The sequence below is a fragment of the Belonocnema kinseyi genome, chromosome 9 (genome assembly GCF_010883055.1).
Source record: "Belonocnema kinseyi isolate 2016_QV_RU_SX_M_011 chromosome 9, B_treatae_v1, whole genome shotgun sequence".
Taxonomy (NCBI): domain Eukaryota; kingdom Metazoa; phylum Arthropoda; class Insecta; order Hymenoptera; family Cynipidae; genus Belonocnema; species Belonocnema kinseyi.
The window spans coordinates 56,446,929-56,473,685 of NC_046665.1; the positions used below are offsets into that span (position 1 = coordinate 56,446,929).

At 29.6% G+C, this 26,757-nt stretch overlaps 1 protein-coding gene across 1 annotated transcript in view; it reads left to right on the forward strand.

The window, feature by feature from the left end:
• Nucleotides 1-26,757, forward strand: part of LOC117179435 (neural-cadherin) — a 392,316-nt gene that overhangs the window by 104,712 nt on the left and 260,847 nt on the right. Inside the window, exons 2-4 of the mRNA XM_033371218.1 lie at nucleotides 11,850-13,198; nucleotides 18,014-18,022; nucleotides 22,307-22,498. Of these exons, the coding sequence (XP_033227109.1) occupies nucleotides 11,908-13,198; nucleotides 18,014-18,022; nucleotides 22,307-22,498 (1,492 nt within the window). The 5' untranslated portion in view covers nucleotides 11,850-11,907. The remainder of the gene's footprint in view (nucleotides 1-11,849; nucleotides 13,199-18,013; nucleotides 18,023-22,306; nucleotides 22,499-26,757) is intronic.

The following is a 26,757-nucleotide window of genomic DNA, read 5'->3' on the forward strand; positions in this document are numbered from 1 at the left end:
CTCTTTGGTTGAAAATTTAAGTAATTCGTATTTTTAGAAAACTATTCTTCTGCAAAAAATCATATTTTGGGTGGAATGTTGAACTCTTATGATGAAAATTAGAGTTGTTTTTAAGATCTATAGGTTCAGTTCAAAATTGTTCTCTTTGGTTACAAATTTTATTATTTTGTTAAAAATATGTAGTTTTTCTTTATGGTCGATAATTAATTTTTTTTAACTAAAAATTAAACTATTCCCTTCATTGTTAAAAATTGATGTTTAAAATTTTTAAATGGCCTTTTCTAGTTAAAAATTATTAAAATATGTTAAAAGCTCATTATTTGCGTTAAAGAATCGTTTTTTTAGGTAAAATATTCCTCTATTTTATTAGAAAATGCATATTTTTTGATTAAAAATCACAACTACCTGGTTGAAAATTAATCTCTTTTGATTCAGGATTAAACTATTTTATTGAAAATTCGTCTTTTTTGGTTTCATTCACTATTTGGTTGAATTGTATTAATTGTATTATAAGTTAAAATTTTTAATGAAAATCTACCTATGTAGTAGAAAATAAACTTTCATGTTGAAAAATCATATCTTCCGGTTAAAAATTCAACTGTTTTGTATAAAATTTATGAGTTTCTTTTACTTCAAAATTTATCAATTTAGTAAAAAATTGATGTAGTTTGTTGAAAATTCATCTTTTTTGGTAGAACATTAATCTTCGTGGTAGAAAATTTATTCTTTTGATTAAAAATTTACCTGTTTGATTAAAAATTAATCTTTTTTTGTTAGAAATTAAATTACTTCCTTAAAAGTTTTACTGCTTTTTTTAAATGTAATTTTTTATGGTTCAACTTTTTTGTGGAAAATTTCAATTTTTTGTTAAACTTTCGGTTTTTTGGTAAAAAAAATGTTTCAAGCTGGAAACTCAACGGATGTTACAAATATTTGAAAAAAACTTGCCTTTTAGTCAGAAAGATTTCTTGTTTGGGTAAAATTTCTTCTTTTTGTTTGAGGATGCAACTTGTTAAAAGTACATTTGTTTCTATTAAAAATATTTCTATTTGTTTCTATTATTTAGACGTAGAAATATTCAGAGCATAATCAATGCTCTTTCAATATCTCATGCAAATTCAATGGATTACTTATATTTAGTAAATAGTGCTAAATCTAATGGACATGGAAAATGTTAAATAATTTTAGGGGTAGTAGGAATTTCAAAACTTGTGAAAAAACTTTTTTTTAATATTTGTAATGTAGTGGTGAAAGATGTATTAAAATACTAATTTAATTAAATCAATATTGATGTTCTTATAACCTTTTTATGCCATATTTTATTGTATAGATTGACGGATAGAAATATTTTCCCCAACACCCTCACTGCTGAAGCTGTTACATGAGTTATGACACGCAACTTTTGAAGATCATAGACTTAATTACTATGCATCTCACTAAAACTCCAAGATTTTTGTATTTATTGAAAAAAGCGTGACCGGAATTTAATTATCAATTTATTTTCTTCTCGAAAATAATATCTGTAAAATTAGTTCGCCATCGAGTCCAAAGTAAACCAGGCCTAATTTTGACGCCCAAGGCTGTTACGGTGATAGAAACCAAAACTCATAATTAATTAATTGAAATGAACATCCAACTTTATATGAAATGTAACTATAGTAATTTATTTAATTATAAATGCAAAATAAGAAAAAGTTTTTATTCAGAAACTTTTTTATTTCCCAAAAAATACAACAACAAAACTTGAACAAAATATGGAGAAAGATATAATTATTATTTTGATTTATTAACCAAGAAGGCGTGAATTTAAGAAAATAGTTAAGTTTTTAACAGAACAATTAAATTTTAAACAAAATACTTGAATTTGTTAACAAAAAACGAATTTTTAATAAAGTAGTTGAATTCTTACACAAATAGATGAATTTTCAACAAATGAGATTACTTTTCTACACAAATAGAAGAATTTGTAATAAACTAGTTCAGGTTTCGAAAAAAATCGAATGTTTTCGAAAAAAATTCATTTTTAAACCGCAAAAGAAAAATTTCCAACAAGAAAGTTAACTGTAAATCAAGAAAGTTGAATTTTCAACAGAATAGTTGAATCTTCAACCAAGTACTTCAATTCTGAACCAAAATGATTAAATTTTGAACCAAGAAGATTCCTTTTCTACAAAAACGGACAACATTTTAACTAAAGAAATCAATTTTGTACTAAATATTTAAATTTTCAACTTATGAAGGAACCGTTTTTAAATAAAAATGTAATAGCTATATTTTCATATAAAAATTATTTTTTAACAAAAAAGAAACAGCTAGACAACAGATTAGTTGAAATTCTCAAATAAATTGGCAGAAATTAAACTAAGTGATTGAAAATTAACTTTTTTGTAGAAATTATATATTTTTGATTGAAAATGAAACTACTTTGCTAGACAGTTAAATCATTTGTTTAAAAATCAAAGTATTAATTTTAAAAATTGTAACCATTCTGTTGGAAAATCGTTTTTTTTGCTGTTAAAAAGTAATTTTTTATCTGACATTGATCAAAATTTTTCATTTTGGTTGAGGATTGAACTATTTTGTTAAAAAAAATTTTTCCTAGTTTAATTCAACTGATTGAAAATTCTTTCTTCTTTATTAAAAACGGCTTTTTTTTAACTGAAAATTTATCGATTCCATTTTTGTTTGGAAACGCCGCTATTTTGTTGAAAATGCACCTTTTCTATTCCAAATTAACTTTTTTGTTAAAAATTCTCCTTTTTCGATTTAAAATCCCACTTGTTTCTGCAAAATTCGACTTTATAGCTTGAAAACTGAAATATTTTGTTAAAAATTCGCCTGTTGGGGTGAAAAATGAATCCTGTTTGTTAACAATTCAACCATTTTTTTTTAAATTTAACTATTTGATTGACAGTTTAATTATTTTGTCGAAAACTATACTATTTTACTAAGTCACCTTTTTTGGTCGAAAATTTATCTGTTTTGTTCAATTCAACTTTGCTGTTTTGAAAATTCAACTGTCTTCTAAGAACTTCGTGTTTTGGCTTGAAAAGCCAAACTATTTGTTTGAAAATCTCACTACTACATTTTTGTTCTTTCTTTCAGATTAAATATTCGTCTTGTTTATGACTGGAAAAATGTAAATATTGTATTGAAATTTACTAAAATGCTTCAAAATATATTAGGACACGTCTGTCTGGCCCATTTCAGTTGATTTTTTTATTTTTGTAATAGTGCAATTTCATTAATGTTTTATTTGGAATGCAAGTAGGCAGGAAAGTATTGCGGCAAATAGTTAATAAAAAGAGTGTCAGTAGAGTGAATGACGCCTGAAACAAAGACCTTGGCTATTAATGGACCCAAGTGGGGAACCTTACACAACGACTTCGTGAGGTTCTTCGCTTGGGGTGATTGCTAGAGAGATTGATCAGCAACCTGGGTCGGAGCAGTGTTGCGGAACGAACGTGTTATTTACTTAAATAGCACGAGAATTCTGGATCAATCTGAAAAATCTCTATCCCTTCCACACACTACTCCTTTCCCCTGCCGAGTGAGTCACTCCTACCCCGAAAGGGAAATGGCTTAATGGTGTAATAATAATAATAAAAGTGAGAGCAGGGCTTCAGAGCCCTGAATTAAATAGAATTAATATAATAGCGTTTTTGAATCCAAATAAATACTGAAATGGGCTAAAAATACCTGCCCTTATAATCTTATATATTTTGAATGATTTTTTCAAAAATTTTGAAGATCTCCAGGGATTTCAAAATATTTCAAATTATTTAAAATATTGTAGGTTATTTCCAAATATATTTTCAAATATTCCAAGGAATTTTTAAGTGGTTACAAAATTTCGCAGGAATTTCCAAGGATTTAAATGATTTTAAAGTATTTATAAAAAATTTCTTGGGGTTTTAAGAAATTTCTTCGAATTTCGGAAGACATGGAAGGAAAAGGGACTGATAAAGTTTTAGCATATTTTTAAAGATTTCGATTGATTTTATCGCATTTCTGAGGATTTCAATCATTCTAAGGGATTTTAAAATATCCTCGAAAATATCTCAAAGAAAGGAATTTATAAGGAATTTTCCACAAAGAATCTTATTCAGAAATTGAAACTAGAATTCTTCTCTTGCTTGAGACTTTTCTGAGAAGCTGGAGTCTAGTTGGCGTCTCATTGGCCTGCTATTGAAGTTTTTTTTAACTCGTGCCTAAGTGGCAAGGCGCCTGAGGCGTTCGTAATTAATAAAGTATCCTTTTGCCTTCCTCTGTCTGTGTTGGTTTCCCAATGCCTTGCCCTTTTGTCCCTTTTTTCCTTATGCCTTCTCATTCTCTCGATTCCCTTTCCGTCTGGTAACTCGGGGTACCTCTGGGTGACTCTCCCTCGTCTGGATCTTCAGCGTCGACCCAGCCTCAAGTTCCCCTTGGGCAATGAAGAGAGGCGCGTTTATGAGGATTATTATTATTGTCAGTTTGTTTTGCCTTCTTTCTCGCTCTCCCCCTTGGCGTCATTCTCGGCTCGCTCAGCGCTTGCTCCGGACTTAAACGAGCCGCGGCTGACCTCACATCCGGTCTCTGCTGTCGAGAATGGAATAAAACGGAACGAAGGGTTACTAAATAACAATAGTAAATTCGTACGCGCCGGTTCTTATTTCCGGTGCGTGGTGTCGTGTACCGGTAACCATTATAATTGTACCTCATACTCGGAGCGTAACTGCTAACTGGCACTTTGCAATTCGCAATTTCAAGCCACGTATACGCTCGTGCGAAGGTAGTAATTTGCGATTAGTAATTTGTAATTGTCGATCCTCTGTAATTCGTTTATGTGGCGCGTTGCATGGTCAGTAGTTCAAGTGGGACTTGAATGAATTGTAACGTGGTTACTGCAATACTTTGCTCCTCGGTAATTTAATCAGATTGATTTTTCACAATTATATTTAGTCAGGGGCCGTGAATAATTTACTTTTCATTGCTAACATTTTGAAGCACGTACACTAGACTTAGAGTGCCTCGTGAAATCTTTTGCTTTTGATTTTCTAAAACTTGAAATCTGAAATTCCTTTCTTTTGGTGAGAAAATGATTCCCTATTTTTTCATATTAAAAAAAAAATAATTGGAGGTAGCTAGAAAGTATTTTATGCCGAATATTTAAAACATGTTTTTTAAAGGGCTTAAACCACTGTAGAGCACGAAAAAATAGGCATATTTCGGGAATTTTTTTTGGCTCAATAAAGACATCAATCAAAATTTTGTAAAATGGGATTTATAATAGTAATAATAAAGTGCAGAGAATATTTTTTTCAAATTCGTTTATTACATAATGGCGGCTACGCAGCATTTCATCGTCGGCGCCTTTTTTTAAGGTATCCACGGCCGGAAACCTAACTCTGAACATTTTTGACCTGGATCCAAAAATCAAAGTTTTTTCGATTCTATAGAACAACAGCAAGAGAGGCACGCAGGATTTGTTTCGATACATGGGGCACTTTTGAACAAGTTAAAAATCGAATGAGAAAAATCGTTACAAAATTGTTCATAACAAAAACAATGGTATATAAACAAAACCCTACGTACGCCGCTGGAGAAAGCAATTTTGAATATCACCAGGGGATACCTGAGAGACGTTGCAGCAGAATTTAACAAAATACTTTGAATCCTCAACTAAAGCTGGTCAATATTAAAAAAAAAGCTAATTTTCAACCAATTCTTTGAATTTTCAACCTCAAATGATGTGTTGTTAACAAAAAATGTAATAGTTGATATTTCAGCCAAAACCAATATTTTAACTTTTTATCTAAACAAGGTTGAATTTAACCGAAAAGGGTGAATTTTCAATAAGGTTCGGGAATCCGGAACGAAAATAGATGAATTTTAAAGCCAGCAGTTGTGTTTTTATGTAAAAGATTTATTTTATACCAAAGAGCCAAATTTTTATAGAATACATACATTTTCAATCAAGAGAAGTACTCGTAAGTTTTTACCAAAAAATTCGAATTTTGACCAAAACACATAAATTTTGATCCAAATAGTTGAATTTTTAACTAAAAAAATATACATTTCGTATAAAAAATGAATGGTGAAATTTCACATTAGGAAAATTTACTCTTACCAAAGATAAAACATATTGTTAACAAAACAGTTAAATTTTCTACCAATAAAACTAATTTTTCTCTAAACAACCGAAAAAGAATCATTTTGAACTACTCAATGACAGTTTTAACAGAAAAAGATGAATTTTCTACAAAAAGTTATAAATTTTCAAAACAAAATGGGAAAAGAATGCCAATCAAATTGTTGAATTTTCAATCCAAAAAGACTAGAGTGCGCTTTGCTGTTCAGAATAAAGTCTTTTTAACTTTTGTTTTTCAGTGATTCGGAGATTCGAAAATAGCTTACGTAAGAAACATTTTGACCTCGCCCCCGTAATTTATGCATGACCCCTAATGTCTGCAATAATTAAAGAAATAATTAAGATAATATAGTACTTTATGTATTTTTTATGGGATTTGTGAGGTTCCTGAAAACAGAATAAAGTAATGATAAAATTTGTTGCAGGAAATTTTTTAGAGGAATAAGGTTTTATTCAGACAACTTCAGGTTTTTCAAAACACGTGTGTTGTCATGGAAAAACAAAAGAAAGTTTAAACTATATTTGGTCAAAGTCTATCCTGTAAAGTTAATTTTTATTGCAGCGAATCTTTCATCAGAAATCGATGTAAAGTTTATCTTCTGTTTTCTTCTGTGAAAAAATAGAAAGGTCACATATAAGTAGGTCAAAAATTGAAACTTTAACTGTGATATCCTATCTATACATTGAGCTATGTTATTGCCGTAGATAGTTCTTCGTGATAAATCCGAATCTATAAACAACTTTATATCATTTCTGTCCTAATTAAAAATAATGATCACATAAATTCTGGATTCATTCGCCAAGAGTATCAAAATAATTCCATGCGAAGTCCGCAGAATTGGTTAATATGAAAGAAAACTCTTTTGAGACTTTACACTCAGATTTACAAGGTATGTAATTTAATAATGCAAAAGTTCGACTAGAATAGTATCGTGAATAAAACATGGTTGAAAATATGTATGTAACAGAGATTATGTTTACGCATGCATATTACATAATATTCAGCATAATCGGCTTTGAATAATGGGCAACTCTCGCAGAATATTCTGCTAGAATGTTATCAGCATCATCGATATTTGTGTGAATATTGTCAGTCTGATTCTCACTATTTTCGCTTAACCTCCTTGAAAACCGAACATTGGCCATTTAACCTACTAAGTTCTACAAATAAATAAACTACCATTTCAATGTCAGTTTTATTAATTATCCTAGCATATAAAAAAAATGGATCATTCACTGAAAAAACGGTTTGTTAGGACAACAGGATTCTTATTAGTACATAGTGCAAAAAAAGGTAGTAGGCCCAACTACTTGGATGTATAAAATATTCAGCTGCCACTTTATTAGTTCAACTATTTTGCTGATTGGTGTTAGTATTCGATTTGTTGGAATTACAATGCGGGCTGTCACAACAAAATGCAAAATGGTTATGCCAACTAATAGAGTAGCAGCGACATATTTTACAAGAAAAAGTACTTGTGCTTACTTGTATTTTAAGTGCACTGAAACAAGTGGTTTTTTGGAACAACGTACTTTTTATTATTTGCAGAGATGGTATCAGCTGCGACATCTATTTTGATGGCAAAACTGACTAACTACTTTTGTGCGACAACAAAAATGGCTATTAGGGCTTTGGGTACTCCTTTACTACTACTTGTAGTAGTAGTTGGGCCTAGTACCAATTTTCTTAGTGCACTGAAAAAAGTGGTTAGTTGGGACAGCACCCTTTTTATTAGTAAAGATGATATTAGCTATGAAAACCATTTTGATGGTGAAACTAACTAACCAGTTTTGTGCACCAACATATTCCATTCTTGCTTTAGGTACTCCTTGCTAGTTGGGCCTACTACCAATTTTTTACAGTGCATCGAAAAAAGTGGTTTGTTCAGACAACACGCTTTTTATTAGTAGAGATGGTATTAGGTGCAACAACCATTTTGATGGTAAAACTAAGTAACGAGGTTTGTGCATCAACAATTCACCGTTAGTGTTTTAAGTACTTCTTCACTACTACTAGTAGTAGTTAGGACTATTCCCAATTTTTTCAGTGCACTGAAAAAAGTGGTTGGTTAGGACAACACCCTTTTAATTAGTAAAGATGGTATAATCTTTGACAACTACTTCAAATGTAAACCTAATTAACCAGTTTAATGAGGTAACAAACCGTTCCAAGTCCTTTAAGTACTTCTTTAATACTGCTTTAAGTACTGTGAATGAATAATTCCATTATAAGACTTACTAGTTTATTAGTAAGACTTACTGATTGAATTAGTACACAGTAAACTCCAGGAATAAATTTTATGTTTAAATTGGATTAAAATGATGCAGTACGTTTATCTGACGGAAAATAGAATTTATTTGACGAAAAAAATCATTTGACATGTGACATCTCAAACGACGGTGTCTAGGTTCACCGAAAAAAATTCCTGCATAAATTTTAAAATCGTCGCGGTATTAATTTTTTTAATCGTCTCATTTTATTTGAATGATTTTAACCAGAAAATCAATTACCTACACTTAAAGAATACATAGACTGCATTTTGGATAGTTTATAATTTATGCTGAACACTCAGCCAAGTTTAGTTCCTTACTTTTGTTAAACAAATCTTTAGTTTCTGTCGACCCTGATAAAGACTTCAAAAATTGTAAACAAACTCTATAAAGTATAAACTAACCTAAGTGCAACCTACGTATTATGTAAGTCTAGGTGATTCATTTTTTGGTTAACATAATTTAAATAAAATGAGCCAATTTAAAAAATGAATACCGAGAGGATTTTAAAATTTATGGAGGAAATTGTTCCAGTGAACCTAGACGAAGCCGTTTGACATATCAGATTATGTCAAATAAATATTTTCGTCAGATACATTTTATCTTTGTTCGGATAAACGCACTGGAGCATTTTCATCTAATTTAAAAATAAAATTTATTCCTGGGGCTTACCTGAAAATTTATACATACCATCGGAAGTTGTTCCGACAACAAGTAAAGTAGTAAGAACATCTGCTACCATTTTTATAAATAAAAATAGTTAACTCAATTACTTTATTAGTTGTCCCAACCAACAATTTTTTCTAGTTTTTTTTGTTGCAGATCATTTTGTTCCAGCGATCTTTTGTTTTTCGAGATCGTAATGATCTTTTGATTATCTAATTAAGGTCACCAAATGATTTGTAGAATATTCGTCTTTTTGACATACAAGTTCAAAATTTTAGATGAAAATTTTTTCTTTATTGACTGAAAAATCTTGTTTTGTTAAAAATTTAACTCTTTTAATTGAAATTTCGTCTTTTTGGTGCAAAATCTCATATCTTTTCGTAAAAACTCCATTTTTTGTTGAAAATGCGGCTGCTTAGTGGAAAGTAGAACTACCTCGTTGAAAATTTATTTATTACTTAACTATTTTAAATGAAAATCTATTTTTCAAATTGTAAATTTAAGTATTCCAAATTTCGTTAAAACTTTATCTTCTTTAATTCAAAATTCAACTCTTTAGTTAAAAATTCATATATTATATTCATTCACGTACACTTAATATATTACAAATTTAACTATATCGTCGAAAATTCATTTTTTTGAAAGAAAATTAATGTTTTAACTAGGAATTTAACTACAGTGAAACCCTTCAATAGTCCTCCTTTCTAGAGCCCTTCCTAGAATTGAAGCCGCGCCGCAGGTAGGTGTAAGAGGAGCTGCGCAACGTACGCGGGGTTGCGGTTGTCGCTCAGGCGAGCACTCAAGCATGAACAAACAAAAGCGCAGCGGGCTATAATGAGTTAGTTCCTACCTACCGTCAGCCCCACAATCGGTGCTATAGAAGAGTTTCACTGTATTTTCTTTTTGGTTACAAATTTATCTTTTTTAGTTAAAGATTCATCTATTTTCCTGAAAATTATAGATTTTCCATAGAAAATAAATATCTTTGCTTGAGAATTTAAACATTTTGTTAAAAAATTAATTTTTGTGGATTCTTTCTTTCAGTTTACAATTAATCTCTTTTTTAAAGTTTAACCATTTAGTTTCTTGAAAAGTTATGTATTTTGATCAAAATTCATCTCTTTTAGTAGAAAATTAAACTCTTTAGTTTCAAATTCATCTGTTAGGTTGAAAATTCATTTCTTTGTGAGAAAATCTAACTATTTTGTTTGAAACTTTTATTTTTTTATTAAAAATAATTCCTTTAACTGAAAACCTAAGTATACCATTTTTTTATATACATTGCTTTCTGTTAGAAATTCAACTATGTGGTTGAAAATTAATCTTGTTATGGTAGAAAATGCATTTCTTCGGCTAAAAATTTTTTCGTTAAAAAATCTTCTCTTTTTATTAAAAATGATTTTTTTTAACAAAATATTTAACTGTTGCAGATTTTGGAAGATTTTAATTTTATGATTGAAAATTCCGCTTGCTTAAAAATGTTCTTTCCTTGGTGAAAATTTAATCTTCTTTTGAAGATTCGTTGTTTTTGCTAAAAAAGAAATATTATTAATTGAAAAAACTTTATATTTTTAGTTGTAAACTCATTTATTTGTTTGAAAATTCGCATTTTTCTGTTTGAAAATAAGCTTTTTTTGCGTAAAACACCGTTTTTCTATTTTTAGTCAAGCATTTATCTTTTTTAGTTAAGAATTTCATTTTTTGATAAGAAATTAATAGTTTTTGTCAAAATTTCAACTATTTGATTAAAAATTAATTTCTATGGTTGAAGATTTACTATTTTTGTTGTAAAGTCATTTTTTTATTTAAGGGTTTAACTATTTTGTTAAAAACACATCTTTTTAGTAGAAACTTAATCTTCTGGATTTAATATTTATCTTAAGCTTTAAAAATACTTTTCTTTAGTTCAAAATTTAATAATTTTTTTTGAAATTTTTATGTTGTTGCTTGAAAATTAATTTTTAAATTGAATAAGTTGATATATTATTTTTTCTTAAAAATGTTTTTTAAAGTTAGGGTTCAAAATTTAATGCAACTTTTTCGTGGCAAATCTATTTTTTGCTTAAAAACTCAACAATTTTGTTGTAAATTAACTTTTTTTCAGAAAATTGATTGTTTTAACTGAGGATTTAATTATTTCCTTTTTGGTTCAAACATGATCATTTTGCGTTGAAAACTCTATAATTTCATTTAAAGTTTCTCTTTTTTGTTAGAAAATTAATCTTCTTTGTTGTAAATTTATTTGTTTGGTTGAAAATTCAATTATTTGGTTATTATTAATTAACCATTATTTTTCTGATTAGAGATTAACCCTTTTACATAAAAATTGATATGATTTTTTAGTTGAAAATTCAACTATTTGGCTAAAAGTTCATTTGAAAGGTTGTTTCTAAATCTGAAAGAAAAATTTATATCTGTGAGGGAAAATGAATAACTAGTTAAAGATAAGAGAGGAAAAGTATATATTGCTGAAAAAAGATGAAGAGAAGTGAGAAGATATTTTTTTTGGAAAAATATAATTAAAGATTTTGAAATTTATTTTCCATCTAGTGAATGACGTTAAGTGTTTTCTGTTATTTTAAGAGTTAACTTTATCGATAGTTTCGAACTCTATCGACACATATTGTGGAATGACATATACACTGAATCGATAGTAATTACCTCTGATGATAATACAACATCCTTTTAAAACAAGGAAAGTCAGGAAATTTTGATATCGGGATTTCTTATTAAGCTTGAATTGGTTATTTATGTACTAAAAATCTTTTTTTTTTATTTTCAGAAGAATTCAGCACTCATGCTCTAGTAAAGGCTCCTAGAATCCAGGATACTGGCGCAGGATGTGGTGCCTAGCCGTCACTGTATTCCTACTAGCATCGAGTGTCAGAGCCAAGGTGGCTGTTTTGCCCCACGATGTCTACCCTGGCTTCGAGGTGACGCACTTCCAGGGCGGCAAGCACAACTCCAACTTCAAATTACTGGAGACTGGCTTTTCCAGGTACTTCACCGTCCTGGACAATGGAATCGTCATGACAACATCAGATCTGAGTCCCTTAGTCAACCGACCAGTGAATCTCATAGTCCTCGAAGAGCTTGCAAACAAGACTGAGACTCATGACCTTCACCTCTATGTCATCAATCGAAGGAATATATTGACCTTCTCCCACGATCATCTAGGAGAAGGTCAAGTCCTCGAAAACACACCACCAGGAACCTTAGTAGAAGGTTTTCCAGTTTTGAAAGCTAGAGGAAAATTTCCAGTTCACTACACAATCCTTCTAGAAGAAGATGGAGAAAGGCCCTTTGCCTTGATTGACACGATCTCCAAAGAAACTGGATTTAATCTTACTCTTAGGAACCACAAGCAAGGTGTCAAAGTAGTCACAGCCAAACCACTAGATAGAGAGAAAAAAAGATCATACAATGTTGTTATTAACGCTTCGGATAAAGATTTCATCAGCACTTCAACAGTCAGCGGAGCTGTTGAAGTTGTTGATGAAAATGACAACAGTCCTATTTTTGAAAATGTCGTTTACACTTTTGAAATCTCACCAACGAATCTGAAGACTTTGGATAAGGACCTTGTGCCCCAGTGGAACAGGTTTTCAACGATTGGAAAGGTTTTGGCTACTGATGCTGATGGAGACAAGGTGGCTTATAAACTGATGACTCCTAGTAATCTGGTAATCGTTGTTCCTCAAACTGGAGAACTTTTGTTAGCTGGAGAACCAAATATTGCTGCTGATGAAGATGAAGAGTGGCAGTTGTTGGTTGAGGCTCATGATCTTCGATTTCCTAGCAAGGTTTCTGATGCACCTGCGAGGGTGGTTATTAGACTTCTGACTGCTCCGCCACCTGAACCAGAGGTTCATAAGATTCAGAAGAGAAGAGTGACTAGAGCTGTGAGGCCTACCAAAAAGATAGAATTTACTGAAGCTGATGGAGATGTTGAGGGCAAGATTGCTTTTTATCTTGAAAAGGAAACTGAGCGAGAGACCTATAAGATTAGAGATGAGAACAAATGGGTCACAGTGGGGTCTAATGGGTCGGTTCGGGTCAAACAAAAGTGGGACTACGAAGAACTGGGCCCTGAGAAGACGATTGATTTTTGGGTTACGATTCACAATGCAGGTAATTTATATTATGGTATTTTTTAAAGATGGTTTTCGATTCTGATAGCACATAAAGATTTTTCTGAATTTTTAGATTAAATGATGAAATTTACATATTATGGGTATTTAAATTTTTTAGATTTTAATTAGCTCTTTGACTTTTAAAGTACCCTGAAAAGTTTCGGTACTTCATTTACTCTCCCTTCAGCAATTTTTATCTTCGTTAGAATCTTCTCGTAATAAACTACTTCAGGTTTTAAAAGGCCTCATTAATTTCCGGTTTTATTACTAACTCAAAAAGTTTTTACATTAACGAAGAGAAAATTTCAGATTTTAGGGGAATAGTTTAATGTTATGTTACAAGCAGAGATGTGATGAAAAGTTTTAATTATAAATATTAGTTTAATCAGTTTGATAAAGAATATTATTTTATACAGCCGCAATTAAAATATTTGCATTTTGTTATGATAAAAAAATGGTCTGTAAATGAACTAACATTGTTTTATATCTAAGGATTGACAAAAAAATTCAACACATTAGTAATAAGATAATCTTTAAGAATATTTTGGTACACATTACACTGAACAAAAAAATATCAACAAAATCTGTTGAATAAAACAGATATTTTTCTAAGTAGCTTTTTTCGCTGCATTCGAACCTGATTTTCATTTGTTTAATTTTTTTAAGCATAAAAGGCAAGGCGTTCTTGAAATATACTGAAAACAAGAACAGGGTAAAAAGAAAAAAACAAACAATCTTTGGCCTCTTTTTGAAAATGCACGGCACACTGAATTTTACATTTTTTCAACACTTTATTTAAATTGCTGTATTGTCTCAAATAATGAAGATATTAAAATTTTTTATTCTAGCGAGGAATTTTTTCTTCTTGTAAATCCACAGTAAATGTTTGAAGCGTTGAAAATTAATAAATTGGCAGCGATTTTCAAATAAATAATTTAAAATAAGAAATTTTTTAAACAATGTTGTTTATTAATATTTATTGGTTATCATTGTATTTTATCTTAAGAATCGTCAGAAGCTGAATAAATTGTAGAAAAACAAAAAATTTTTAGGATTATTTTCAAATAAGATAGTTATAAAAAATAATGAATTGTTCAAATAATTGGGGAAACGTAAGACTATCTTCAGAAAGTAACATATTGCTTATTCGAAATAATTCGTGCCAAAAAAATGAAACTAAAAAGATAAGACATTACATTTTCCTTTTTTTCTCGAATTTTCTTTAAATAATTTTTTCAACTAAGATAGTTAAATTTTCTTTTTAAATTATTCTGAGGGATTATTCTCTCTTTTAAAATCCACAGGAAAAATTGGAAAATGTTGAAAATTAACAACATGGCAATGATTCTTCCGGAACTCAAAAATGCTCTTTTTCTAACAAAAAAACACTTGATTCTTTACACGCCAAATTTCATGCTTTTGTATGAATTAAAGTAAAATTTGGTTTCTATTATTTTGATTTAGTGAAATGGTCAAAGTGTAGAGTTCAAGTTTTCATTTTAATTATTTCCTAACACTTTTTGATTTTTCTAAAATAAAAGATTAAAAACAAGTACATTTTTTTTAATTTTCAGGTCTTTACGATATTTTGCAGAAAAAAAATTTGTACTCAAAAAGGCAATAATTTTACAAAAGTAGTTTTAAAATATCCAAGTTCCTATTTCTAATGATGTTATCACTTAAAAGTAGTGAAAAATTATACCTCACATGTATTTAAAGAGACAGCCAAATTGTAATTTTAAAAAATGCATACGTGTGGATATACTTCGAAAACAATAGCAAATATTAAAATAAGGTAATCATACTTCTGTTAGATCACTCAATCAGTCGTCGATTAGAAAGGTCAGTTACAATAAAAACAGACAAATATAAGTTAAACGTTTCGGTAATTTCCAACTTTTTAAAAAGTTGTCCGGTGTATTTTGAAAAAGCCCTCATCAGAATTATTCAAGAAATGTAAATTATATTAATCATTTGGAAAAATACAGCATTAGAAAAATATGTGAATGAAAATCAATTTAAAGGTTCAAACTTTAATTGCAGCAATTTCTTGAAATGTGTATACTTCTCGTTAGTAATCTATGCATTTTCAAAAAGAGGGAAAAAAGTTTCTTTTCTTCACGCCTTACCATTTTTTGATTTGTACTATATTTCAAAAAAGGTGAATACTAGAATGAATTTCTTTTTCAGTTTCCTTAAGCATTTTAAAACAAAGAAAGTCAATTAAGCTTTGTTCAGAAAAGTTCATTATTTCGTTTTTTTCTGATTATCTCGAGAGCCGTTAAGGCTATCGGAAAATATTCGTCGTTGGGAAATTTTCCCGATGATATTTTGGTGAAAATTTCTCCATGATCTTTGGGAGTATATCTAAAAATTTGTCGAATTTTCCACAATATTGAAGGGAAACCCCAATAATGGTGTGGAATATTTCCTGCAAGTTGGGAAAAATTTCCCAAATATTTTAGGGAAAATTCCCCAATAATGATGTAGCATACTTTCTAAAGTTTGGGGAAATTTCCTTCAAATATATTGTTAGAAAAATTCTCTAATAATGGTTTTGAATATTTCCTACTAGTTGGAGAATATTTTTTCAAATTTTCGGAGAAATTCCCCAATAATGACGTAGAATATTTCCATAAAGTTGGGAAATTTATGTCAAATATTTTAAAAGAAATTCCTCTGTTGAGAAGTGGGCTATTTTCTGCAAGTTGGGGAACTTTCCCAAAATATTTGAGGGGAGGGGCATTCCCCAATAATGGTGTGGACTTTTTTCTTTTGGGGAATATTTTCCAAAAAAATGGAAAAAGTTTTAGTAGTTTAACAGTTACATTAAAGAAATTCCCAAAAAATTTTATGGATTAATTTGTGGATGGTGGGAAGTTTTTCCAAATATTGTTTTGAAAATCTCTACTTTTTTGTGGTTTTTTTTGTCCCAATTTTGGCGAAAACTCCCAAATTATCGTAGAGAGTATCTTAAGATGCCCACGGAAACAAAAGAAAGGATTATTAACATTTTTAGAGATAAAAATAAAGTTCTTACTACAGTTTTAAATCAAGTTTTTCTTCTCGTTTATTATTATATTATTATTAATTAAAAAATACTGATAAAAAATATATTTTTAGAGAACTCCTAGTAGCTGTTCTCAATAAGTCAATATGCAATTTAATGTATGTAACTTTGAAATTGACAAAATGAATAAAATTTAGATTATTTTAGAATTGTATTTTACAGTATTATCTAAAATTGTACAATATTTTGAAATATGTATTTTGAATAAATCATTAGACGTCTGAAAAATACAGAAAAATTAAGGTATCGAGAATTTCCGAAAAGAGAATTTTTTAAATAGAAAATTTCCAAAATTATAAAAATGACTTATATATACAGCTTTCGATTTAAAAAATTCTTCAAAAATAAAAATTGCGGCAGTTTGTAATATTAAATAATTTAAAAATTCCCGATGATACATAATTTTCAAACAAAATTGCTTAGATTAAAAATAAAATAAACATAAATATGTTCATGAAATAATATTATTTTATATTATTTACGATTTATTTATTCATTATTCAACAATATTTTAATTGCATAGATTCAGGAATTTTATAATTCACGTATTTCCCTGTTTGGCAATTCCACAGTCTTGGATATTAAAAAAATTGTTTTAATAATTAATAAACAAGAAATGAAAAATAAAATAAAAAATGTGTTCAAAAAATAAAAGTTTTTTATATAATTTAAATTTACCAATCTATTATGTAACGATTTTTTAATTATCAAGATTAGGAATTTTACATTGTTGGCAATTTTCTAATTTCTGAAATTTTCAATTTCGATTTTTTTTCGGGAATTTTCTTTTTTGGGATTTTTCAATCTTCCCTAAATCCTATCACGATTTCCTTATCGCATAAATATATCTCAAAAGTTTCATCTGATATTGTTCCAATTTGGAGAGAAATTCATCAACATAAAAAAATGTACCGTATTATATGAGGTTCCATAAATTTCCTGGGAATCACTTATCCTTTGTTATTTGAGAAAAATAGCCTAATGTTTGATTTTATTTATCAAATTTTCGTGGAGAAATTTCCCATTTACCCAGGTAAACATATTTTCAACCTAAAAGGTGTTATTTTCACCTAAAAGGAGTGGGGGAAATTCCCCAATTTTGTTACGGTGTGCTTTCAAATTGAGTATTATACAATAACATTAAAAATGAAAGAAAAGCATTTCGAAACTGCTCTTGAAAAAGCTTTGCTTTGAATTTGACCCCTGAAACTTTTCTGTAAAGTCAGATACAAATGCGGAAACATAAAGGTTACGGTATAGGGGGATTATTGATTGCATTTTATTTACCCTCTTATTTTTATTGGGTGCACGGTTCCTGCTCTATTTATCGAGACGGTGTCCTGTGTCCGTTTTACGGTGGTACGCGTTTGATTTAAGTTTAAGAATTTCTTCTTCTTTTCCTTGGACTCACGTATGTTTTCCTTGGGAGTCCTTTCAATGCACACGCGTCACGTTTCTCTCTTGTCGCTCTTTTCATATTCCCTGCCCTGCAGTCTCTATATCTACACCTTAAAAACTGCCTTTCACGGAGAATAAAGCCGTTTTGTTAGTTTTGCACAATCGGGGCGTTTGCAAAGGTACCTTGCTTCCTCATACATTATTTGTCAGCGTAAATTGTAGAATATTCGCGGAAAATGGAAAACAATTTTTTGCTAAATACACCGCCACATATTTCTACGCTCACAATCACTAACAATCACTAATATTGATTTTTCTGCTTTTTTCCATCCTGGGCTTTCAAAGGATTACAATGTGAGTAAAAATGCATTCTTTACGTTTTCCTTTCTGCTCGAGAGGTTAATTACTCAGGATTTTTGATTTTTGGACTATAGATTGTAAGATTTCATGGGATTGCAAAAAATTCAATATACGAATGAAAAATACTACAAAAAATTGCAAAAGATTTCATGGATTGTCACCATTTTATTCTAGAAAATCATTATTTATAAAATAATTACAGGATTATAGTTATTGGAATAAATAGTACAACAATATTGAAGGAATTAATGTAAAAAGTAGAAAAATTACAAACGAACAATTATTTTAGACCATTCATGAGGAATCGCCCATAAACTACGTTACCAATTATATGGTACCCCCCCCCCCCCCCCCGAGACACCCCTCGTTGAACAACAGTAGTTTTTTCTTACACCCCCCTCCCCAAAATTGAAGTAACGCAGCTAAAAATTCTATTAAAACGTAAGAAAGATCGTTATTTTATGCGAAAGTAGCGTAGTATTGAAGGAATGAATTCCTTTAAATAAACGTTAATTTATGTAACATTTTCAATACAACAAAAACACTCTAAATACGTAAGATTTTCTGTTAATTTATATATTGAATTTTCTAACCAAAAAAAACGAATTTTGTACATTTTACATTAATTTTCTACCAAATTGTTGAACTTTCAAGTTATAAGGGATACATTTCTGATCAAAAACAAAACAGTGAAATTAACAGATGGAAAAAAATGTGCAACAAAAAAACTGCATTTTCAGCAAAAACGTTCATTCCAATCCAAAGCGTTAAATATTTTTTTAAATATCAATTTTTACTAAGCTAGTTTAAATTTCCACCAAGCAAATGAATTTTCAACTAAAAATATAAATTTTCCAGCAAAGAAGATTAATGTTCTACCAAAAAACTGGAATTTTCAGATATTGCATCAATTTTCCACAAATTTGTTGAATTTGTTGAATGTTTTAAACAAGAAGATATATTTTCGCTAAAAAAATGCATTTTCAACAAAACATATGAATTTGCAGCTAGAAAAGATCAATTTTTAATAAATAATATAGATTGTCAACCAAAAATGGAGTAGTTACATCGTTAGTTAAAAATTTAGTCTCAACAAAAATTAAGAAATTTTCAATAAAATAGTTACATTTCCAAGCAGAATTTTTCTATTAAAATTATGATTCTTAAAAAAATAAATTTTCAATATAGAAGTTTAACTTAAAACATTATTTTTAACACAGAGCATTAATTTTTTAAAAATTATATTAGTTGCATTTTCAACAAAATAATAAAACTCTTACACCAGAATTTTTAGGGAAATTAAATAAATTTCGATCCTAAAATAAAATAGGATATTATTCAACTAAAAGTAGTTAATTTTTATGGTGTGTGTCTTAAAAGCAGAGAAAAAAAAAGAAAAATTCTTTAAAATTTATCATCAGGAAACGGACTAAATATATTAGAGAATTTCCGTGATTTCCAAACACTTTCGGGAATTTTAAAGATTACGAAGGATGCATAGCTATTGCAAAGATTTCATGGGATTTTAAGGTATTGCAAAGAGTTTCACAAAATTAAAGGATTTTATTCAATCTCTATAGAATTCAAAGTATTTTAAAGATTTCTTGTGATCCTAAAGGCTTCTTAAAGGTTTTTGAAAGACATTCCAAATTTTACAAGATTTGCAAGAATTTTGTAGGATTTCAAATGGTTTCAAGGGATTTCTAGTTTACTTCAGCAAATAAATTAAATTAAATCTTCCCGTATTATATTATTATATATTAATTTAAGGTGTTTCAAAAAATTTTACGGGATTTAAGGATTTTATTAAATCTCCGAGGATTTCAAAGAATTATTAACATATTTAGGGATTTTAAGGGATACTAAAGGATTTAAAGATATATACTAAATTTAAAGGGATTTTAAAGAATTCTCTAGGTTTAGCAGTGATTTCAAGAGATTTCCAGTGAACTTCGGAAAATAAATTAAATTCGAAATGGTTTCAAAAATTTTTAAGTACTTCAAGAAATTTTTAAGATTTCAGATATTTTATTAAATCTCCAAGTATTTTGAGGAATTTAAAACAATACTGATGATTTTAAAGATTTTTAGATAACCGTCGTAAATAAGTTTACTGCAGGTTATATTTAACGGATTTCATATAATTTATATGTTCTGGAATAAGTTTAATTCTGTTTTAAGTGATTTCAATGGATTTCAGCAATTCAAGGAAAGAAGATTAGGATTTATAGGTCCTCTAATTATTTCTAGGTTTTCGGGGTAATTTACCAATTAAAATGGATTTTAACACATTTTAACAGATTTCAAAGATTTCAATGGATTTAAAAATATTTCAAAAGGTGTCAAAATAAAATGTTCCCTTGCAAGTTTGTATACTTTAAGGATTAATTCCTTCAATATTTTTGTACACCTAGACAATTTTTTTGTCTTTCATCAAAATAATTTTCTTTGACCGCATTTGGATGGTATCAGAAAAAATTTTATTTAAATGAAAAGAATTTGTGTTCAGTTGAACAAATTCATTCGCTTCAATCAATGAAAATTTTGCTTGGAATCTTTTTGTTCGATTTAGAAAATATTGTATTGATTCAGCACATTTTCTTGGTTCGTGGCGTCGCATAAAAAGAACATTATAATGTAATCCGTTTACATTTCGGTGATCCTTATCAAAATAAGTGATCTGAAAATCGGGTCGATTGAGATCAGGCAAATGTGCAGAATTCCTGAAAATAAAACCAAGAATCCAACGACCAAATTTTGACGACCATGATAAACTTTTCTTATTGCAATTTGAAAAAAGGTAAAAAATTTCCTAAAAAATAAAAGAAAAAAATCTATTTTTTTAGCAATAATAAAAAAAGGAAAGAAAAATGAAAATGCAATCAACCACGCCCCTGTTCTTCTCTTTTTTATTTCATTCGTCTTTTTTATTTTTATTATTATCAAATCCCAAACAATAACGATGATAATAGTCACTAACGTTTCGGCACTCATACAACACCCTTATCAAGACAACAAAATTTGAGCAGGTAGGAACAGCAGCGAAACCAATTTCTTGATTCTCAGGTATCAGGGACAGAGCATCGTGATTTCATTGTTCTTCCTGCCTGCTTAGATTTTTCTTGCCTTGATAAAGGTGCTATATGAGTGCCGAAACGTTGGTGATTATTTTTGACAAATCATTCTTTACCATTTTTTTTTTGCTGGTATTGTGATTGGTTAATAATAAAAATAAAAAAGACGAAAGAAATAAATAAGAGAAAAAAGGGGATTTGGTTAGTTGCCTTCTCATTTTTCTTTCCTTTTTTATTTTTGTGAAAAAAAAACAAATAATTTTGTTTTCATTTTTAAGAAAATTTTTATTGATTTGTTTTAAATATCAATAGGAACATTTTATGGTGGTTGTCCAAAATTTGTCGTTGGATTCTTGGTTTTCTTTTTAGGAATTCTGCACATCAACTTCATTATTGGACGTTAAATAGGATTTTAAATTTGACTTTAATCTCATTTAAATTTTGAGATTATGTGATTGTGTGCAAAATAAGCAAGATTGCTTGAATCCGTTTGATTATTTATAGATAATTATCTAAATTCGTTTGATTATAATCAAACGAATTTAAGCAATCTAGACTTTTAATAAAACAACAGAACGATCCTGTACGATTTATATTATCAATGGCTTACCGTGGAATTAACTTTTCTTGTGATATTTAGTAAGTCAATGAACTAATAAATTGCTAAAAATTGAATTTGTGCGAGGTCTTTTATGTTTAGATGAACTACAACATTCAGCTAAATGAATCAAAATATTTTCTTAGACCGGGACAAGCACAATTTGAATTAACTTAACAATTTTCCTGGATCGATGAAAATATTTGCTTGGATCAACCAAAAGTTTTACTTGGATCAACTCAAATATTTGCTTGGGTCACACAACAGCTATAGTGTAATCAACCGACTTTTACTAACCAACCAATTTTCTTGACTCAGCCAAATATTTTTATGTCTATATATAATAACCATACTCTAGAGTTGATTCTACCAAAATTTTGTTTATTCAACCCAATTTTAGTGTCCCGAATGTGGCGGAATTTCCCGAACATTTCAAACAGTGTATAATGATTATCTATAATCCATAGAATCTTCTGCAATTAGAGTAATTAACCAATCGTGTTTAGGCTACATCATGAAATGTGCAGATTTTGATAATTGATAATTTTGCTAAAAATAGTTCAAATAGTGAAAAATGTTAAATAAAATGGTTAATTGACGATGTAGATACTGATAATCAACGGGTCATCATTAACGTCAAGGATGTCAACGACGAGCCACCGTACTTCATTAACAGGCCATTGCCTATGCAAGCAGTCGTGCAACTCAATGCACCTCCCAACACGCACGTGTTCACACTTCAGGCCAGAGATCCTGACACCGATCACAACATCCACTATTTTATTGTCAGAGATCGAAGTAAGTATATGAAATCTAAAATTATTTCCGCTTTCAGAAATATTGCCGATCAATACCGCTTCAGTTACTACTCCTGAGTATGCGCGCACGCACTCGCGGGGATTGGAAAAGGGAATTTTGATCCTTGGGTCATGTGAGGTTGAGAATTAACACTTGAAAAAGACACTTTCATGTCACTCTGAATTTCTTTTAAAAAATAAAGAATTTTTTAGAGTTGACAAAGGAACACAAATTTTGAGAACGGCAAAAGTGTAGCCAAAAGCACTTTTTGTGGAAAAGAGTCTGTCTGCAACTCAATTCTCAATGCTTTTTGACGTTCTTACATTCTCGCCACCATGATTGAGAAAGTATTAGAATTGTCCGAAATTTAACACCAGTTTTTCAACGGAAAACCACGTTTCGAGATCCCCTGAATCTGAAAATAAAATTTTTACGGTGGCGTCTATCTGTCTGTCCGTCCGATCTACTATTTTTATTTTTATTAACAACGTAGTAAACAAATGCTAATTTTAATTGCATCAAATTTAATTTTAATGTCAATTTTAATTTTAATTTTAATTAATTTTTTGTTTTAATTTAATTCAAATTATATTACACCAAGAAAAAATTGTTGTTTACAAATGCATTAGCCGAGAAAATTTTGGTTACTACACTGTTAATAAACATAAAAATAGTGGATTGTTATCGAATTATCAAAACAGTTAAAAATTGTCTTATTCACAGTTCATTACACAAAAAAACAACTTTAAATGCTGCAATGTAGCCAAATAATGCATTGGTTAATTAATTTTGGTTAAACAATTATGAAATGCTATCTATTTATAGCGAAAAAATATTGCTAAATAAATGTCTCTTAATTTCGTGAAAAAAGCACTATTTTATTTATAAATACATAAAATGATAAAAATTTGACTAAACAATTGTTGTTTACTCTTATCAAAATGTTGTTGAAAATTTAGAAGTTAGTGATTTGTAGTTAACTGCATCGACAAAGTTAAGTTCGTACCTCCAAAAATAGCCATATAGTGTATTTGTAAATTAAGGTAGTTTAAACAATTATCAACTTCTTTTTGGTGACCACATATGATACTTAGGTTTTATTTCTAATTAATATATGATCGATTCCATAGAAAAAACTTTATTTATTCCATCAAAAATACCTTATATGCATATTTGTTTATGAAAATTGCTTTTAAAATAACTAATTATTAATTGAATTTCAATAATTGAACTAAAAGACTCTTTTTGTCCATAAATTGCACAAATATAGTGAGAATCAAGTGACGAATCGCCGCAAATCGCCACGAAACCAATTTCAACCACTTATTCGTTTGTAAAAAATTCAATAAATTTCCTAACATTTGCATTTCTATTAGATATCTTTTTTGGATAATAGCTTGCAGTTTTCTAGGTACGTTTGATTAAATCGAAGAATCTTTTCAAAACCGGTATACTTCAAAAGTCAAAATTTGTTGTCATTTTTGTTATTGTATAAACAAAAAAAAACATAAAATTTTTTTTAATCAGTCGTGACAGTTCAAAGAAAAATGTTATTAGTTTTCATTAAAAAAAAGTTAAAATCGAATAATAATTGTCTGCTGAAAATCAAATTGTTCACGGAAGTTTTTTTCGTACCACTATAAGTCCGTCCGTAAACACGATAACTCTAAAAAAAATAAACGGATCAAATTGATCTTTGCACACTTCTTTAGGCCCTAAATAAAGGACTTGTTCTTTAACCAGCCATTTTGAACAAAAATTTAAAAAGTTACAGTATTTTCAATATTTATGGGACCATTTAAAAAATCAGTCGAAAGTCAAAATTTTAGGCCAAACAACACACGATATAAAAAAAGGAAGAGAAGAAAAACATTACTTTTTGATGGCCCTATAATATGATTATAACCACTTTTCGGATTTTCTTAAAAAATCTAAAATTCAGATTCTGATTGAACAAAAAATTATGAAAAATAAAAAACTCCATTTTGTAGTCAAACTATGTAAGATACGAAAGAAGATGAATAAACAAAAATTCTAATCGCAAAAAAGATCTACAAAATTGTTAATAATCACTTTTTGATAGAACGCGTAATTTTTGTTTTATTCGTGAAAAATAACACTGAAAATAAAAAATGAAAGAAAATTTTTGAAAAATGACAAAAGGTACGAAAAAAATGATTTAATAAAAATTGTTAACCTGAAAAAGAGCTGCAAATTTATTATGAATCACTTTTTGATATAAAAATTAAGAATTTGTGGAAACACAACAAAACGTACGAAAACAAATTTATAGACCCAAGTTATGCACCTAAAGAAGAGGTACAAATTTTTGTTATAATTTATTACATTTTCAAAAACATGTCGACAACTGTGAAGGATCAACCCTTGTCTGATATCAACTTATTTAACATAACTTTACCCAACAGAACCTGACCTAACCTAACCTGAATTAACAGAAATTTATTGAACTACACGTAAAGCTCTGGAAGCATATTTTCCCAGTAGCAAATGTGTGCTACATTGAATGGGTCAACTCGAGCCTAACCTAGAAATAAATCTAACCTAGCCTAACCTAACCTAACCTAACCGCACGAAACACAATTAAACTGATTGTGTTGTCCCGTTGTGTTTGCGGTACCGTTTCATTCAGCTTCGGCTTAACCTACATAGAGGTTTAACCTATCCTAACCTAACAAAACCTGGCCTAACCTAACTTAGCCGAATGAAATTCAACCACACGTGTAGCTATTTAAGCGTACGGTTCTCAGCCTTAAATGCGTGCTATATTTAATAGGTTAACTCGATCTTAACCTACAAATGAATCTAACTTAACAGAACCTAACGAAATTTTGCTTAACGCAACACATCTTAACTTAAGTGTTCCCGCTGTAACACAATAAAATTCATTTAATTGTACTACATGTGGTTAAAAATTTAGACGCACATTACTCATTTCAAGAAAATTAAAACTACAAGTAGAATTGACCCCATTTCAATTAACCTGACAATGTTTGTATGAATTAAAATGTAGAACTGTAACTTAAACATGCAAATGAAGAAGAGTTTTATTCAAAAATTTTTTCTCTCTGCTTTTCTTAAACTTAAGAGATATATTTATACTATCTTTCGTGTTTACATTTTATCTTGCTTTTTATCGTAATTCAAGTGATTTATAGACCTACTTCAGTCTATTTTCTGCCTGCTATAACGTGTCCTTTTTTCTTCGAAGGAACGATGCAAAGGGTTACGCTTACGTTTAACACCTAAATTCATTTCCCTTTTAAACATCCAGCAAAAATCAGCCATCATGACCTCGTCCCATCTACCCTGATATCGTTGTTCCATCACTTTTATGTCTTGATGAAAACGTTTCCCTTGTTCTACACTGAAATCACCAACATTTTCTGGAAACTTATCCAGATGGGAACCTAGAAAGTGAAGTTTTAAATTCATCAAGCAGCCTAACTTTGTGTAGTTTCTTATCATTTTCGCAACAATATTCTCGTAGCCTGGACTTTTTTTGTTACCGAGGAAATTTGCGTTTACTGCTTTAAAACTTTCCCAAGCGTCCATTTCAATTTTCGCCATGTGGCTCACGAAATTAGTATCTCTTGTCAATATTCGAATCTGTGGTCCATCAAAGACTCCTTCTTTCAATTTAGCGTCTGAAACATTAGGGAATTTAAGGGATGTATGCTTATAGCATTATCCATCTTTGCCTTACGCTCTGACAAATTGCTTCATGAGCCCAAGCTTTATGTGGAGGGTTGGTAGTAAAATTTTTTCTGGATCAACGAGGCTTTGGTTGGCCTAATATCATTGTTATGATTTTGAGATCACCACATATTTGCCATTTGTGATTCGTGTAATTAACTTTTTCAAGAAGCATTTTAACATTGTTATATTCTTCTTTGATGACCGTTGAGTGAGCTATAGGGATAGGAGCGTAAGTATTCGTGTTATGCAGTAAAACAGGCTTAATGCTGCGTTTTGACGAATCAATGAAAAGTCGCCATTCTTCGTCTCTGTACACATTTTTCTTCAAGTGGATCATTAGTCCGTTAACGGCAGTGCATTACATTAAAGACGTCTCTTCGTCTTTAACGAAAAACTTTCTGAATTCTTTGTCCCTGTCGCGATAGAATTAAACTTTTGTATTTGGCTCTAGAAGATTTCTTCTTTTTAGAAATGAAGCGGCAATTTCAGCGCCGTCTTTCGGTAATCCAAGATCTCTAATAAAATCATTCAGTTCTAGTTGC